This window comes from Rhinoderma darwinii, chromosome 4 (genome assembly GCF_050947455.1).
Source record: "Rhinoderma darwinii isolate aRhiDar2 chromosome 4, aRhiDar2.hap1, whole genome shotgun sequence".
NCBI classification, from domain to species: Eukaryota; Metazoa; Chordata; class Amphibia; order Anura; family Rhinodermatidae; genus Rhinoderma; species Rhinoderma darwinii.
The window spans coordinates 312,546,037-312,564,320 of NC_134690.1; the positions used below are offsets into that span (position 1 = coordinate 312,546,037).

An 18,284-nucleotide genomic window follows, 5' to 3' on the forward strand; every position below is an offset into this window, starting at 1 on the left:
AATCTAATATGTACATTTTTTTCAATTTTTGATTGATATATATTTTTAATCGATCTACAAAAATAGTTCTTCAGAAACATACAACAAGATGCGAAAATAGTATTTTATCCCCACTTAGTGCTTATGCTAGACCATTGTGTATTGATTTGGAATTAGAATGTCAAGAATCAGGGTCTAAATATCACCTCACCACCTACCAAAATGTAAACCATATAAAATTCAAAAAATTCCTGAAATCAGGAAATACCGTAGCTTTGTGAGTTTTACTTTTAGCTGGATTCCTTTTCAGTAGAAAATAAACTAAATGATATTGCCTTGTGGGTTTCAATGAAATAAAAAAAATCCAACACAAATATTTAGCAAGTTCTGAAATTGTGGATTAAAATAGTTCCTTTTGGTTTAGGTTATCAAAAATTGCTTACCTACATTTTTTCTTGGTTGCAATTTTAACATTTCCTTGGCAAAGCAGTCGGAAGAGACTCAAAGCCCAGAACATTTTTTAGTGTGACGAAAATGTTCTTTTCCATGCACGCACATGGAAAGACATGGCTTTATAGTGCTTATTAGCACAAATAATCATTTGTGGTTTATTTTGTCTGTAAATGCAGAAATTTATAATGATACTAAAACTGATTCAAACTGAAAATGATAATTCATGCAGGATTTTCTTATTTCTTACCACAATCGTCACAATATAATATAGTTACATAGTTTGTACGGTTGAAAAAAGACACATGTCCATCAAGTTCAACCAAGGGATGGGAAAGGGGAAGTAAAAAATTTCGATGCTTTATGTATTAATACAATCAAATACTGAAGTTCTCCCATATGATTTCTATATGGTTTTTGCAATAATACTGCCTATACAAAACATATTGCTATAACGATAAAGAAAAAATATACTGCATACAGTAAATGAAAAATATGATATGACCAATTTAATATGTTAATATGCATCTATAGTGGTCACATGGGCATTCAGTTCAATGGTTTTGGTAATTTCTTAATGGTTTGCCAGTGTAATGAAGAACTTTTTTTAAATTAAATGTTATATTTAAAAACTTTTTTGCATTATAAAACATATAATAAAATACAATTATATCCATGTCAGACTGACTTCAAGACATTACATGGGATCACTGTGTTTTTGGCCATTCCTTACTCAAAATTATTAAGTGACATTGTAACTAATGACAGGACATGAAGAATACTGTTTTGTAATAGACAGTCCATTGTTTCTTGTTTGAGAGATTGCAACTGATACTGCAAAGATATTTAACAGCTTAGAATAACAATTTAGGTTTGTAGAAGGCCATATGTGGCTTGACATGTACTAAATGAGTATAGTCGTTTTCCCAGAAATTCCATCATTGTTGCAAAAGTTTGTTATTTTTTGAGCATTTCGATAAAAGGTGTTTCTCATCGTGGCAGGCAAATAGTTGAGAATGAATAAGCTCTTGAGGTTTTTTGTACTGTCTGTTTCATGTGTTTTTATTGTAAAATACAGCATCGTGGGGGTTTTTGGTACTGGCTGTTCCATATAATTAAAACTAATCATGAACAGAACATCCTGGAAAACAAATGTAAAACAACCCCTAATGATATGCGTGGGACGACTGTCCAGTTACATTTTTTGCAGTCTTTTTATGGATCCACAAGTCAAAGTGTGTTAGGATTACACAGATAAGGTCTTAGACCAATTTAATAACTAAATTCAAGTGAAAAATGGAAAATAAAATAAATCAGGGTATAATTTTTTGTAAAAAAGTCATTTCAGTGTAATTGTAAATTGAATATATGTCTTATAAGGGATTTCATTATTAGCATTTATATGTCAATGACAAAGTAGTTATAGATAAAGTGGTTGTACAGGATTGGAAAAACATGGCTGCTGTTTTCCAAAAACAGTGTCACACCTGTCCACAGGTTGTGTGTATTATTGCAGTTTAGCACCAATCACTTCAATAGAGTAGAATACCAGAACCTATAGACAATTTTGGTGCTTATTTTTGGAAGAGAGCAGCCCTGAATGCCTCTGAAGACGAACTATCTATGGCAAAGCATGTCTGGGGGCATTGAATTCCTTTCAATAATTGCCAACTAGCTCTATCTACTTACCACTGAATTCTATCTGCATACGCATCCAAAACTAAAATATACTTACAATAGCCACACTCATTGGACTCAAAGGAGTCCCTGCCTCGCTGGGGGAAAATGATCCCGTACTGAAAACATGATTATAGTATGGAAAAGTTTTCCCGCAGCGAGGCAGGGACTCCTAGCGTCATAGATAACTATGATGCTAGGAGCCCGATTCCCTAAGTTTTTTCGGTCCAGGAAATACTGCTGACATACGGTCCATATATCACGGACAGAACATGCTCGTGTGAATCCGGCCTAAGGGTATATACACCTTTGCAATTACTTTTTAATTGCTCCAATGCATTGCATTCTAAAAAAAGGAAAAAAATTAAGCAACTTTGCAAATAGTCTATATTTAAAATCTAACATTTTGTTTATAGAGTGCTGATGCAGACCTATGTGACTTTGCGGTTACAGACTGCAAACAAAACCTGGGTATTTTAATCCTTCAGTCATACTGCCTTCCTGTAATCCTCTACTTTTTGATAACATACATTCGGTAGGTTAGCAAGAAATAGGTGACAGGTGGAATAATGTACTGTATGACTGCAGGATCAGACTACATAGGGTTTGTTTGTAATCTGTAATCATAGAAATACATTTCTCTGAATGGGTGCTGTAGACATAAATTGCTAGGATATTCTTAATGAAGACGATTTGTAAAGTCACTTTTTTATTATTTTAAAATAATTGGAGCAATAAATAAAATGGTTGCAATCGTTGTACAAACTTTTAATTTCCTTTTACCTTAAAGAGGTTCTCCAGACACTAAAAATTGATGGCCTATTCTCAGGATAGATCATTAATAGCTGAGGGGTCGGTGTCCAACTCCCGGGACTCCCGCCGATAAGCTGTTTTGAAGGGGCCACAGGGCTCGTACGAGCGCTGCTTCCCGTTCATTTCTTCTGGCTCACTGTGAATGTTCGACACGCATTTAACGGCGATTCAAGGTATTGCAGCCTTTTCTCCAATTGAAGTGAATGGGAGAAAAGGCTGCAATACCTGTGAATCGCCGATAAATGCGTGTCGAAGATTCACAGTGAGCAAGAAGAACTGAAGGGGATGTAGCGCTCGTATGAGCGCTGCGATCCCTTCAAACAGCTGATCAGCAGGGATCCTGGGAGTCGGACCCCGACCTATCAGCTATTGATGGCCTATTCTGAGGACAGGCCATACATTTTTATTGGCTGAAAAAACCCTTTAATTATACAATACATGCAAAACATGGTGACATTGTGTATAGTCAATTATTTGGTTTTTCGATTTCTTTTATAGATATAAACAAAAAAGTGTATGCAAACCAGTGCACACAATTCACATGGAATCAGCAGTGGAGATCACCGGACTGTCAGCTGTAAATGACTTTTATTCCTGTATCCATATTCTTTAACTGAAAATAAAAACAAGATACAAAAAATTCACAGAATATATATTAATGTTTCTAGATGCAAGTATCAGTAACAGGAATATGAGCATTGGACCTTGACATAAGGGAGAGAGGGGAGATTTACCAGATTTCTGGTGCATTTTGATAAGTAAATCTTATTAACAGTTTTTATACAGTTTTTTCGTGCAGTTTTTTTTTTAGCCAAAGCCAGTAGTGGATCTCAGAGGAAGGAAAGGTATAAAGAAAAGACTGTTCATCTCTTTTCTTTTATGTCCACTCCTGTGTTTGGCTCAAAAATTTAGCCAAATCTGCACCAAAAACTGCATTAAAATAATGAGGCACATTTTCTTTTGTTGCATCAAAATTCTGGCATAAGCTACACCTTTGTTTTGGTGCAAATCCTTTTAGGGTATGTTCACACGGCCTATTTACGGATGTAAATCGGGCGTTTTTGCCCCGAATTACGCCCGAAAATAGCGCCTCAATAGCGCTGACAAACATCTGCCCATTGAAAGCAATGGCCAGACGTTTGTCTGTTCACACGAGGCGTATATTTACGCGCCGCTGTCAAAAGACGGCGCGTAAATAGACGCCCGCGTCAAAGAAGTGACCTGTCACTTCTTTGGCCGTAATTAGAGCCGTTATTCATTGACTCCAATGAATAGCAGCGCTAATTACGCCCGTAATTGACGCGGCGTTCAAGCGCCTGCACATGCCGGTACGGCTGAAATTACAGGGATGTTTTCAGGCTGAAACATCCCCGTAATTTCAGCCATTACGGGCGCCCTCTTGTGAACATACCCTTAGACTAATTTATCAATGAAATGCACCAAAAAGGACAGATGTTTGCGACTTGCCCGAAAAAGTGTCGAGGCTTCGAGCAAAAAATGGCGGACTAAAATAAGTCAACCAAAATGTGGTATAAAGTTTGACAGAAAAGTCTAAGGCCTAGTTCACACTGAGTATTTTGCAGGCAGAAACTCCTTCAGGAATTTTGAGGCAGATTTTGACCTGCCAGCATTGCAGCCAAAAGTGCTTTTTCTGCCTCCCTTTGATTTCAATGGGAGGACAAAAGCGGAATCGCAGCAAGAAAGAACATGTCGCCTTTTTTTCCCCGCGAGTCAATGGGAGGCAATTTCGCCCATTTTTTCACAAAAAACTGTGTGAACTGGGCCTAAAGATACACCAAGTTTATCAAACAGCATGATGCACTGTGATAAATTTGGGATACACTGTGATAAATTTGGCACACCTAGTATAATTCAATGCTGTCTGAACTTAAGACAGTATTAGCAAATGCCCCAATGTGGGTGGTTTTACATGTCCCATTTGTATGCAGTTTTTGTTATGCAGTTTTTAAAGCCAATGCCAGTTGTGGATCCTAAATGGAGGGGAATTATATAGTAAAGATTCTACTTTTCTTTTTTTAATCCACTTCTGGTTGTGGCTTAAAAAACTTCAGTTTTTGGCTCAGTTTTTTTAGCTAAACACAGGAATTCACACAAAAGAAATCAAATACATCAGTCTTTTCTTTATACCTTTCCTTCGCCTTATACCCACTTTTGATTTTGACTCAAAAACTGAGCCAAAAACTGCATTAAAACTTTGTGTGTGATCCTAGCCTTAAAGGGAACCCGTCACTAGCATTTCACCTATTGAACTCTACTCACCCCTTGCTGGCCACTGCTGTCAAAAGCTCATTGCCATTATCCCTTCTCCTAAACTCCTAAAGGTACAGAACCTATTTAGAAGATAATTATAGGTTACATACAAATGATTTTTCACCCACTTCCACCAGGTATTGCTGGTTCAATAGGTGAAATGCTGGGTACAGGTTCCTTTTAAAAAATTTTTTACATGAAAATACTGAATCAAATCATACAAAACTATATCAGCCAACTCCAGCATCTCCCTCTCAGATCTACTTTAATGGTACAAAAATAGGTTTTATGTGGGAGAAGCGTTTTTTTTATTTATTCGTATTTTTTTTTAATTTGTTTTTATTCCAGGGTTAAAAAACGGATTAAAAAACAAATTCAAAATGATGCAACTTTTGGTTGTTCAATTCGATTTGATCAGCTGTAAGAACCTAGTTATATTTATTTATTTCTCTGGGAGAGGGAATTTACCAATTTTTCACCAACTGCTGCAGATTTCTTGTTAGGAAATAGAAGCTGGAAAATAAATTAACCCCAATTAGCTGTCCTTTCTTTCCTATCTGGGATAATTATCATGTATAAAAACATTGGGGCTGTCATTTGATTGATTTTTGACCCTACTTGATCACTTTATTCTTCATCTGTGAAACATGTTCCATCACAGATTGTTTTAGATAAATGTTTTACTTATTATTGATTGTTCAACCCTTATCATGAATCCTTTAGATATTGTGCTTGCAGCAGGAAGTAACCGTGATGTAGAGATTTTTGATCTTAATATAGGGACCAGAATAGCAACAATTCCAGATGTGCATTCAAGAGCAGCTCACCAAATCTGTCAAAATAAGGTAACTGCTTACTTTCTAATACTAAAAGTGTTATTTAAAAAAAAAATTAAATAGAAGAATAAACTGTGAGAATTGATTCCTTTGCATAAGCAAATTATATCAGTTTATACAGTTTTATTTACCCAAAAACAAATGATCAAATTAGTGTTAAGAGCTGACGGGACACTAAATCTACAAAAAAGGGGTTCAAAAAGACAGAAAATGTTGATTGAATTTCATGTAATTAAAATTTCCATGTTCCACGAAACCTGCTAATGTCCCTTTTAATATGTGAAGTTGAGTACTTCATCCCCAAAGAGGGACACCAGTATCCAGCTTGGTTTTCTTTAGTATATGTGTGGTATTTATCTCTTACATAGTTGATAAGGTTGAAAACCACCACTGTTCCAGTAAGTCCAACCTATAATCCTACTGTGTTGATCCAGAGGAAGGCACAAACCCCCATGAGGCAGATGCCAATTGCCTCATATTAGAGGGAAAATTTAATATTTTTACTACTGGTGGTTTAGTTGCATGTATTTCATGCCATTCTTCCAGGGGAGCTTGTGGGAGGTGAAACTTTGGCCATCTGCTTATACACCGCAGCCAATCTTAACAGGCAGATGCGATATAAAGCATGAGGGGCAATAGGAAAGCAGCAGGCCGAGTCTCTGACATCATTCAAGTAAAACAGGAGATTCCTGACTACCTGTAATACACTACAGTAAACAGTATAGGAAAGCTATAGCCACTGATTATAACTAATATATTGGATGAGTGTTAATAAGCAGCCACGCAGTAAAGACTAAACAAAATAAATAGTAAAGAAGTATTACTAGGAGGGTAGTAATTTACATAAAAATGTAAGTCCATATATGCATTTATACTGTTAGAAAAGTTTAAAGCAGATCTGTCACTTCTTTGTGCTGCCCTGTCTGAGGGTAGCATAAAAAAAGTGACAGGCACGCGTGCTATCACTTATGTAGTAATGTTCAGTAGTTTGAGTATTAGGGTATGTGCACACACACTAATTACGTCCGTAATTGACTGACGTATTTCGGCCGCAAGTAGTGGACCGAACACAGTGCAGGGAGCCGGGCTCCTAGCATCATACTTATGTACGATGCTAGGAGTCCCTGCCTCTCCGTGGAACTACTGTCCCGTACTGAAAACATGATTACAGTACGGGACAGTTGTCCTGCAGAGAGGCAGGGACTCCTAGCATCGTATATAACTATGATGCTAGGAGCCCGGCTCCCTACACTGTGTTCGGTCCACTACTTGCGGCCGAAATACGTCCGTCAATTACGGACGTAATTAGTGTGTGTGCACATACCCTTAAAGGGGTTTTCCGGAAGCAAACAATCACCTTTAGTTAAACTGAACAATGCAAAACAAGTAACTTTGCAATATACTTACGTTGGATCTGATGAATGTAGCATCGTATCCCATCTTCAGTCACGTGACCGCTTGCTAATCCAAAATTGTAACTTCCTCTGCATACCCGTCCATTAGCTCCGATAGCTAAGTTCCTGTTTCCGGTTATCAGAATGTACGGTTATGTCACAAATGACGTAACTGTACCACGTGTTTCCTCATTTGTTTAGCCACGTCCGGGTGGTCCGCAATTAACTCTGCAGGGCCGTTCCAGAACGTCCTGCAGAGTTAGCATGTTTGCCGCTCCCCGGCGGCATTTAACTCTGTGATACAGCTGTCTCTAGACAGCTGTATCATGGAACTTTAACCGGAGACCACTCAGCGTGGTCTCCGGTCATGTGATCGTTGTGACAACCTGTCACAACGATCAAATTGCTCCTAACAGCAGTGCTTACGCACCGACTGTGAGAAGCTCTGTGATACTGTAAAGGATCTGCCAGGCACAGCTTCGGGGTTAACGCCCATAGGTAATCAGTCTTCACCTGAGTCTATGTCTCTGAGACTGACTCCAGCTTCCACTACTCAGGCTGGCAGGCTTAGGAGTGGGAGAGCCTATCGCAGGAGGCTGTCCTTTCTTGGGGTTCGCTAATTATTACAGGAGATTTATTGCTAACTTCTCGGTCATCGCTAAGCCTCTTACGGACCTCACTCGCAAAGGTGCTGATCTCCTCCACTGGCCTTCTGAGGCTGTCCAGGCTTTTGAGGTCCTTAAGGAGTGCTTTATCTCGGCCCCAGTGCTGGTTCAGCCCAACCAAATGGAGCCATTTATCGTGGAAGTTGACGCATCCAAGGTGGGAGTGGGGGCTGTCTTGTCCCAGGGTACCAGGTCCCTCACCCATCTCCGTCCCTGTGCCTACTTCTCCAGGAAGTTTTCGCCCACTGAGAGTAACTATGATATTGGCAACCGCGAACTCTTAGCCATTAAATGGGCATTTGAAGAGTGGCGCCACTTCCTGGAGGGGGCTAGGCACCAGGTAACGGTCCTTACCGACCACAAGAATCTGGTTTTCCTAGAATCTGCCCGGAGGCTTAACCCGAGACAAGCTCGATGGGCGCTATTTTTTACCAGATTCAACTTTTTGGTTACCTATAGGGCTGGGTCTAAAAATATTAAGGCCGATGCACTGTCGCGTAGCTTCATGGCCAGCCCCCCTTCGGAGGAAGATCCTGCTTTTATTCTGCCTCCTGGTATAATCATTTCTTCTATTGATTCTGATTTAGTCTCAGAAATTGAGGCTGATCAAGGTTCAGCTCCCGGGAACCTTCCTGAGGACAAGCTGTTTGTTCCCCTGCAATTCCGGCTAAGGGTACTTAGGGAAAATCATGACTCCGCACTATCTGGTCATCCAGGCGTCCTGGGTACCAAACACCTCATTGCCAGAAACTATTGGTGGCCTGGGTTGCCTAAAGACGTTAAGGCCTACGTCGCCGCTTGTGAGGTTTGTGCTAGGTCCAAGACTCCCAGGTCCCGACCCGTGGGCTTACTACGTTCTTTGCCCATTCCCCAGAGACCTTGGACCCATATCTCCATTAATTTTATCACCGATTTGCCTCCATCTCAAGGCAAGTCGGTGGTGTGGGTTGTAGTAGACCGCTTCAGTAAGATGTGCCACTTTGTGCCCCTCAAGAAACTACCCAATGCCAAGACGTTAGCTACCTTGTTTGTCAAACACATCCTGCGTCTCCATGGGGTCCCTGTCAATATTGTTTCGGACAGAGGGGTACAATTTGTTTCATTGTTTTGGAGAGCCTTCTGTAAAAAGTTGGAGATTGATCTGTCCTTCTCTTCTGCCTTCCATCCTGAAACTAATGGCCAAACCGAGAGGACTAATCAATCTCTAGAACAATATTTAAGGTGTTTTATCTCTGACTGTCAATATGATTGGGTCTCATTCATTCCCCTCGCCGAATTTTCCCTTAATAACCGGGTCAGTAACTCGTCAGGGGTCTCCCCCTTTTTCTGTAATTTTGGGTTTAATCCACGGTTCTCCTCCGTTTCACCTGGTAGTTCCAACAATCCCGAGGTAGAGGTCGTTCATCGGGAACTGTGCACAGTCTGGGCCCAGGTTCAGAAGAACCTAGAGGCGTCACAGAGCGTACAAAAGACTCAGGCTGATAGAAGACGTTCTGCTAACCCCTTGTTTATGGTCGGGGATCTGGTGTGGTTATCGTCTAGGAACTTGCGCCTTAAGGTCCCGTCCAAGAAATTTCCTCCCCGGTTTATTGGGCCGTATAAGGTCATTGAAGTCCTCAATCCTGTCTCCTTCCGACTGGAGTTGCCCCCATCTTTTCGAATACACGACGTGTTTCATGCCTCCCTCCTTAAACGCTGCTCCCCGTCCTTGGCTCCCTTAAGGAAACCTCCTGTTCCCGTTCTCAACCCTGAGGGGGTGGAATTCGAGGTGGCCAAGATTGTGGACAGCAAGATGGTCCAAGGCTCCCTCCAGTACCTGGTCCATTGGAGAGGATACGGGCCTGAGGAGAGGACTTGGGTACCCGCCCGGGATGTTCACGCTGGGGTATTGGTCAGGAAGTTCCACCTTCGTTTCCCCAATAAACCAGGTCCACTTAGAAAGGGTTCGGTGGCCCCTCATAAAAGGGGGGGTACTGTAAAGGATCTGCCAGGCCCAGCTTCGGGGTTAACGCCCATAGGTAATCAGTCTTCACCTGAGTCTATGTCTCTGAGACTGACTCCAGCTTCCACTACTCAGGCTGGCAGGCTTAGGAGTGGGAGAGCCTATCGCAGCCTGGCCAGACTCAGCTAGCTCCCGCCCTCTGTCTATTTATACCTGCCTTTCCTGTTCCTCCTTTGCTTGTCATTCTTCTCGTGTGGTTTCCTGGCCCAGCTACAGCTTCTGATTATTTGATCCTGCTCCATATTGACCCCGGCTTACTGACTACTCTCCTGCTCTGCGTTTGGTACCTCGTACACTCCTGGTTTGACTCGGCTCGTTCACCTCTCTTGTTGCTCACGGTGTTGCCGTGGGCAACTGCCCCATTTCCCTTAGCTTTGTGTAGCCTTGTCTGTTTGTATCGTGCACTTACTGAGCCTAGGGACCGCCGCCCAGTTGTACCCCGTCGCCTAGGGCGGGTCGTTGCAAGTAGGCAGGGACAGAGTGGCGGGTAGATTAGGGCTCACTTGTCCGTTTCCCTACCCCTATCATTACAGATACAGCTGTCTAGAGACAGCTGATATAATGGAGCTTTCAGCTTTGCACTCAGTGTGGTCTCCGGTCATGTGATCGCATGTCACAGCGATCACATTGCTCCTCCCAGCAGTGCTTGCGCACCGACGGTAAGGAGCTCAGCCATGTGAATGCTGCGACAGCCTTTCACAGCGATCACATGCGTGCCGACGGTAAGGAGCTCCATGATACAGCTGTCTAGAGCTGTATCACCGGGCTTCAGAGTGGTCTCTGGTAAGATGATTGCTGTCACAGCGATCACCAGTTGCATCTTCTCCCTCTCTGGCAGACTGCCAGAGAGGGAGAAGAATAATGTAATGTAAAAAAACAAAACACACTTTTTATTTTTTCAATAAAAATTTTCTCTATAAATAAATTTGTCTATCTGCTACACGGCGACTTTGGCCACGTACGACACAGGTCGACCGGCCAAAGATCGCTATGTCCTGTAGCCTACATTGCATGTAATAAAAGTCAATGTGGTTGTGTCGCAACGCGCAAGTTGCCACAACAAGACAGTTGCAAGAAATCCAAACTGTCATGTCGCAGTTACTTGCAGGTTGCATAATATTGTGAACCACCACTACAAGTGTGTCCGTGATTCACAGTGTGAGCAGTAAAGGAAATGGAGGGGAAGCAGCGATCGTACAAGCACTGTGGCCCCTTCAAAACAGCTGATCGGCCGGGTGTCGGACCCTGACAGATCAGATATTGATGGCCTATCCTGACGAAAATGCATCAAAAAACGTCCGAAAACGCCTCCTATTGGTTTCAATGGGAGGCGGAGGCGTTTTTACCAGTTTTACCGCTCGCGGGAAAAATAAGTGTCATGCCCTATCTTCGGGCGTTTACATCTCTGACCCCCTACTGACATCAATGAGAGCCAGAGAAAGCATTTTTCGCTGCGTTTTTGCTCGCAGAGCTGAATGGTCGCGGGCAAAAACGATGCGAAAAATGCGGGAAACGGCGTGCAGGCAGATCAAAATCTGCCTCGGTACTCCAGACAGAATTTTGAGGCAGAATTTTCTGCCTACAAAAAAGTGTGAACAGGGCCTAATACAGGATCTCTTGGAACAGATCCAGCAGCAGGTGAGGAAAATGTGCTGACTGGATTGTGTGTACCAAGATGTCTGACATAGTTGAAGTGGGCAGACTTACATTTATCAGGCTGTGAAAGGGGCGGGGGAGGGAGATGGGTGCCTGAAATTAGATCAGGGATAGATGGAGGCACAAAGGATAATGATGATTCTAGTGTGTAGGCAAGTGTGCAGGGAGGGAGCTGCCTGGAATTAGAGCAGGGAAGGACCTGTAAACATAGGGGGTGTGGCAGTATGCAAATAGCTGAGATGCTTTGGAGGAAGGGGGGGGGGGGATGCAAGCTGTCTCCTCAAATGCAGCAAGGGATCATGGGTATGGTGGGTTACAAGACAGGAAACAGCCAGGACCAGAAGCAAGGGATGTAAACAAACAGAGCAGCAGTGACAATGGAGATCAAACAGAAACTGGTTAGGAGGTTAATAGGGGGTATTAGGGAAGGCAAACCAAGGCTGGGGGACACTTTTAAGAAAAAACTTTTTCCCTGGACAACCCCTTTAAGATTTTATACTCGTGACGAACGGCTAGCAATGCAGTCGTGAGTCATATATTCACTCTGCATTCGCATCTCCAGACGTTGATTGACACTTTTCTTCCTATGCATAGTATTAGAAGGAATTGTTTTTATGAGAAGCTGGAGGTCGAGGGGAGAATGAATATATGAATATACTCATTGGATGTATCGCTAGCTGTGCAATAAGGAAGTGACAGATCCACTTTAAATCCATAAATACATTGTTTTTCATAATTCTTAATTAGTTAAAACACTTTCAACAAAAGCCAATGGCTGAGATTCCATTGACCTGACCTAGGAAGCCACCTCTAATATATGTGGGGGTCCCTTCTGCAAATTCTCATTTCTGGTTGTTCGATTGAAAGCAGAACAATAAAGGGGACATCTCACAGACCTGCAACAGCCTGCTAAAAATACGACCAAGTATGCAGAGTCGTGGAGTGCCCTGCCGACATAGATGGACTATAGTTGTCATTTCTCAAAGGTTATCGTAGATTCTGAAATCTCAGAGGGAAGGTTTACAGGTATATTAGGATTTGAAACAAGGGTTTACATCTCTGGATATTCTACACATGCTTTTCAGCCTTAAGTTTTCCTTTTGGACTTCTAAGTATGTACAGTATGCGCTTAAATATTTCTAATGGTAAATAATTTTTTTTTAAAATAGCACTTTTGTATATGCAACTAGTTACATGACTTCATTATGCCAAAACCAGTTATCATTTGTGGTAGCTTAATGAAATATTGTATATAAAAATAACAATTTTAGTGTCTGTTTAAGCTCAAATTTACAGTTATAAGAATATATAAGTGTATACTTAAGTACAGCTTGATCTGGTAAAACACTTAGCTGTATTGAGATGCTTGCGTATCATTTACAGCACGTGTTCAGTCATTCTGCTACTTGTGTTCATTCTTTTGGTCCGTCAGCTGAGTGATTTTAGCCTAGGTAAGCACTGGATGCTGTCAAAGCTGTGGACATGAAATCTCTTGAGGCTGAAATGGAGGCACAGAATCGACTGTGGTTTAGAAAGAAAAGCCTAGCTTGTTTTCTTAAGTCAAAAAACTATTAATGGAATAAATCATTGCGTTTAAGTAGAATCCATTAGAGCTAAGTATAAGAACATTCTGACCTGAAAGCTATTCTATGCTAAAGTATTTCATGATAAAGTGTATGAAGGAAAATTATGTCCAATGGATTTTTGTTTGCTACTTGTTCTGCATCCAAGATACTGTTAACATTTTACTTTTCACTATTAGTAGTTAGTAGTTTTAATAACATATAACTGGCATACAGTGCGCTTTCCGAGCCCTGATGTGTTTTCACTGATCAGATTTGTTACAGCTAAAATTTAGGATAAACACAAATCCTGTAAATAAATTGTGAAAGTTCAGCACATAAACGGATACAAAACCAGTGTTACTACTATTTAGATAATTAAAAAAAACCACACATAAATTTGTCAGAATTCCTTGTTATTTCAATGTTTGCCCACATCTTGCTGTTGGGATTAAAATAAAGGATGATAATAATAATAATAATAATAATAATAATGATGTTGATGAAGATAATATTAATAGCATAGTTTGTCGCATGCTTAGGTTATCTCAAATTCAATACATTTCTAGCATTGTTCGGAGACTGCTTTGAAACTTAAAATGCTTTTAAATATGTACAAGTAAGTGAAATAAATTAGTGAGTAATTTGGTAAATGCCATTTCATTACTCATCTTGTAATAATCCTTAGCAAAAGGCTCTGTTACAGTCCATAGCAGCATTTACAATTCTGCAGGTCTCCGAGCTGAAATCTCCCATCATTCCTTGCTAGATAAATATTTGGGATTTGCAGTCTGTATTGACATCTTTTCACCAGGTAGGGATTAATTAACCCACTAATACAAGTGATGGCATTTCTCTAATATATGCAATCACTTGTTGATTGGTGTTTAAAATGTAGAAAAAACTTGGAACATGAATGGCGCTGCTACTTAATAATAAAGGAATATGAATAATGAAGAACTATTTATTAAAATGGTGGCTACTCGTTTCGATACCGCACCGGCATCTTCCTCAGGCCAAATAAAATGTGTATACAGACATGCACACTTAAATATACCAAGATGTTAAAAAAAAACGCCAATGTGACCGGGGTCAAAATACCTTAATGATGTAATCCGGCAAGGTCAAGGGTTAAAATCGTAACAAATGAACAAGAAAGATATTCTGTAAAAACCTTGCATACATGCACAAAATATACATATATATCTCTAGATACATTGAGCAAAAAAAGACATTAAGAAAAAATACAATAAGCTTCTATTTAAAAAGCAGCGTAATCGCAGTACAGAACGTTAAATAAGCGGTAAAAGAGGGGAAATTTACTAAAATTACATTTGCATTCTAAAGGGATAATTTTTTTTAAAAACAGATAATACGCAGTGGTTGCTTCTGACAAAACGCAAATAATATAATAAAGGAAAATTTGCCCTCGTGCTGCAGGTCGCGCAGGTACACAGTCTGAGAGTCGTTGAGAGAGGTTGTGGCGTGAGGTAGTGCAGTTTAGTTTAGAAAAAAAACTGTGTAGCAGTAGTTTCAAAACTTTTCCCACCTTCTATCCACTTCCACTTCCCACTCCTGTCCTTGTGTTCCCCTTGTCAGCCACATTTTTGGTCCGTGATCTCTATCACTGACCACTTTTGAGTCTTCAGGGCCACATTTCGGCCATTGGGATTATTATTATTTTTTATGTTCTTTATAAAATATAATTAAAAAAAACGTCAGTTTAGAAAGTCAGCAGATAGTTTAGTATTAGGGTGAGTTAGTGTCAGGGAACCGTAAAAATGCGTAGTTAGGTATAGCTTCAGGGAATTTAGCATCAGGAATCAGTCACAGTTAGTAAAGTTTAGCGTCAGGAATCCGTCACCGTAGTTAGGTTTAGCATTAGGGATTAGATATGAGCGAACCGGGACAACCAAACCCGGTTTCGGTCCGAACATCGTGAAAAGTTCGGTTCGCAGCGAACCCGAACTTCACCGGGTTCGGCCGAACCCGTTTTGACCAAACCCTGCTACATTTTGGCAACTCCAAAATTGAGGATTTCAAAATATCACCTGACATAAGGCTACACCATAATGCCTTGCAAACGGCTCTCCCAGCCAATCGGAAGGCAGAATAGGGGCGGGCTCAAGCCTGCAATAAAAGTCTATGCATGGAGCTCAGCGGCCATTTTAGAGACAGGAGCTGTAGGGATAGCATCTCTGTGCAGTAAGGGAAAGCTTTAGGAATCTAAAAGCCAGGAATCCAGCAATCGAAGGGGCTCATCCACTACAGCGGGAGTCTACTCTACTCTCAACAATCAACATCCATATTGCAATACAAATTATCCATTTGCCAAGCCAGTGTGTGAATAAGCTTTTATAAGGGGCTCATCCCCGTTGCATGGGTTAACATCCAACTTGCAATCCAGGCAGGCAGCTGTAGTACTACAACGCCCAGCATTCCCTGAGTGCACCGTGGCTGATAGAAATTCTCATTCATTGCCATTTGCCAAGCCAGTGTGTGAATAAGCTTTTAGAAGGGGCTCATCCCCGTTGCATAGGTTAACAATCCAACTTGCAATCCAGGCAGGCAGCTGTAGTACTAGAACGCCCAGCATTCCCTGAGTGCACAGTGGCTGATAGAAATTCTCATTCATTGCCATTTGCCAAGCAAGTGTGTGAATAAGCTTTTAGAAGGGGCTCATCCCCATTGCATAGGTTAACAATCCAACTTGCAATCCAGGCAGGCAGCTGTAGTACTACAACGCCCAGCATTCCCTGAGTGCACAGTGGCTGATAGAAATTCTCATTCATTGCCATTTGCCAAGCCAGTGTGTGAATAAGCTTTTATAGAAAGGGCTCATCCCCGTTGCATGGGTTAACAATCCAACTTGCAATCCAGGCAGGCAGCTGTAGTACTACAACGCCCAGCATTCCCTGAGTGCACAGTGGCTGATAGAAATTCTCATTCATTGCCATTTGCCAAGCCAGTGTGTGAAAAAGCTTTTATAAGGGGCTCATGCCCGTTGCATGGGTTAACATCCAACTTGCAATCCAGGCAGGCAGCTGTAGTACTACATCGCCCAGCATTCCCTGAGTGCACCGTGGCTGATAGAAATTCTCATTCATTGCCATTTGCCAAGCCAGTGTGTGAATAAGCTTTTGTAAGGGGCTCATCCCCGTGTCATGAGTTAACATCCAACTTGCAATCCAGGCAGGCAGCTGTAGTACTACAACGCCCAGCATTCCCTGAGTGCACCGTGGCTGATAGAAATTCTCATTCATTGCCATTTGCCAAGCCAGTATGTGAATAAGCTTTTAGAAGGGGCTCATCCCCGTTGCATGGGTTAACAATCCAACTTGCAATCCAGGCAGGCAGCTGTAGTACTACAACGCCCAGCATTCCCTGAGTGCACTGTGGCTGATAGAAATTCTCATTCATTGCCATTTGCCAAGCCAGTGTGTGTGAATAAGCTTTTAGAAGGGGCTCATCCCCGTTGCATGGGTTAACAATCCAACATGCAATCCATGCAGGCAGCTGTAGTACTACAACGCCCAGCATTCCCTGAGTGCACAGTGGCTGATAGAAATTCTCATTCATTGCCATTTCCCAAGCCAGTGTGTGAATAAGCTTTTAGAAGGGGCTCATCCCCGTTGCATGGGTTAACATCCAACGTGCAATACAGGCAGCCTTTGTAGTACTACAACGGCCAGCATTCCCTGAGTGCACAGTGGCTGATAGAAATTCTCATTCATTGCCATTTGCCAAGCCAGTGTGTGAATAAGCTTTTAGAAGGGGCTCATCCCCGTTGCATAGGTTAACAATCCAACTTGCAATCCAGGCAGGCAGCTGTAGTACTACAACGCCCAGCATTCCCTGAGTGCACAGTGGCTGATAGAAATTCTCATTCATTGCCATTTGCCAAGCCAGTGTGTGAATAAGCTTTTAGAAGGGGCTCATCCCCGTTGCATGGGTTAACAATCCAACATGCAATCCAGGCAGGCAGCTGTAGTACTACAACGCCCAGCATTCCCTGAGTGCACATTGGCTGATAGAAATTCTCATTCATTGCCATTTGCCAAGCCAGTGTGTGAATAAGCTTTTAGAAGGGGCTCATCCCCGTTGCATGGGTTAACAATCCAACATGCAATCCAGGCAGGCAGCTGTAGTACTACAACGCCCAGCATTCCCTGAGTGCACAGTGGCTGATAGAAATTATCATTCATTGCCATTTGCCAAGCCAGTGTGTGAATAAGCTTTTAGAAGGGGCTCATCCCCGTTGCATGGGTTAACAATCCAACATGCAATCCAGGCAGGCAGCTGTAGTACTACAACGCCCAGCATTCCCTGAGTGCACAGTGGCTGATAGAAATTCTCATTCATTGCCATTTCCCAAGCCAGTGTGTGAATAAGCTTTTAGAAGGGGCTCATCCTCGTTGCATGGATTAACATCCAACTTGCAATACAGGCAGCCTTTGTAGTACTACAACGCCCAGCATTCCCTGAGTGCACAGTGGCTGATAGAAATTCTCATTCATTGCCATTTGCCAAGCCAGTGTGTGAATAAGCTTTTAGAAGGGGCTCATCCCCGTTGCATGGGTTAACAATCCAACTTGCAATCCAGGCAGGCAGCTGTAGTACTACAACGCCCAGCATTCCCTGAGTGCACAGTGGCTGATAGAAATTCTCATTCATTGCCATTTGCCAAGCCAGTGTGTGTGAATAAGCTTTTAGAAGGGGCTCATCCCCGTTGCATGGGTTAACAATCCAACATGCAATCCAGGCAGGCAGCTGTAGTACTACAACGCCCAGCATTCCCTGAGTTCACAGTGGCTGATAGAAATTCTCATTCATTGCCATTTCCCAAGCCAGTGTGTGAATAAGCTTTTAGAAGGGGCTCATCCCCGTTGCATGGGTTAACATCCAACGTGCAATACAGGCAGCCTTTGTAGTACTACAACGGCCAGCATTCCCTGAGTGCACAGTGGCTGATAGAAATT

At 41.9% G+C, this 18,284-nt stretch overlaps 1 protein-coding gene and 1 long non-coding RNA gene across 2 annotated transcripts in view; one reads left to right on the forward strand and one right to left on the reverse strand.

Annotated features, from left to right (window-relative positions):
- Positions 1-18,284, forward strand: part of WDR27 (WD repeat domain 27) — a 755,361-nt gene that overhangs the window by 367,801 nt on the left and 369,276 nt on the right. Inside the window, exons 20-21 of the mRNA XM_075862730.1 lie at positions 3,418-3,515; positions 5,914-6,035. Coding sequence (XP_075718845.1) covers positions 3,418-3,515; positions 5,914-6,035 — 220 coding nt within the window. The remainder of the gene's footprint in view (positions 1-3,417; positions 3,516-5,913; positions 6,036-18,284) is intronic.
- Positions 3,388-18,284, reverse strand: part of LOC142759936 (uncharacterized) — an 88,512-nt gene continuing 73,615 nt past the window's right edge. Inside the window, exon 3 of the long non-coding RNA XR_012883217.1 lies at positions 3,388-3,532. This is a non-coding gene — a long non-coding RNA (uncharacterized LOC142759936). The remainder of the gene's footprint in view (positions 3,533-18,284) is intronic.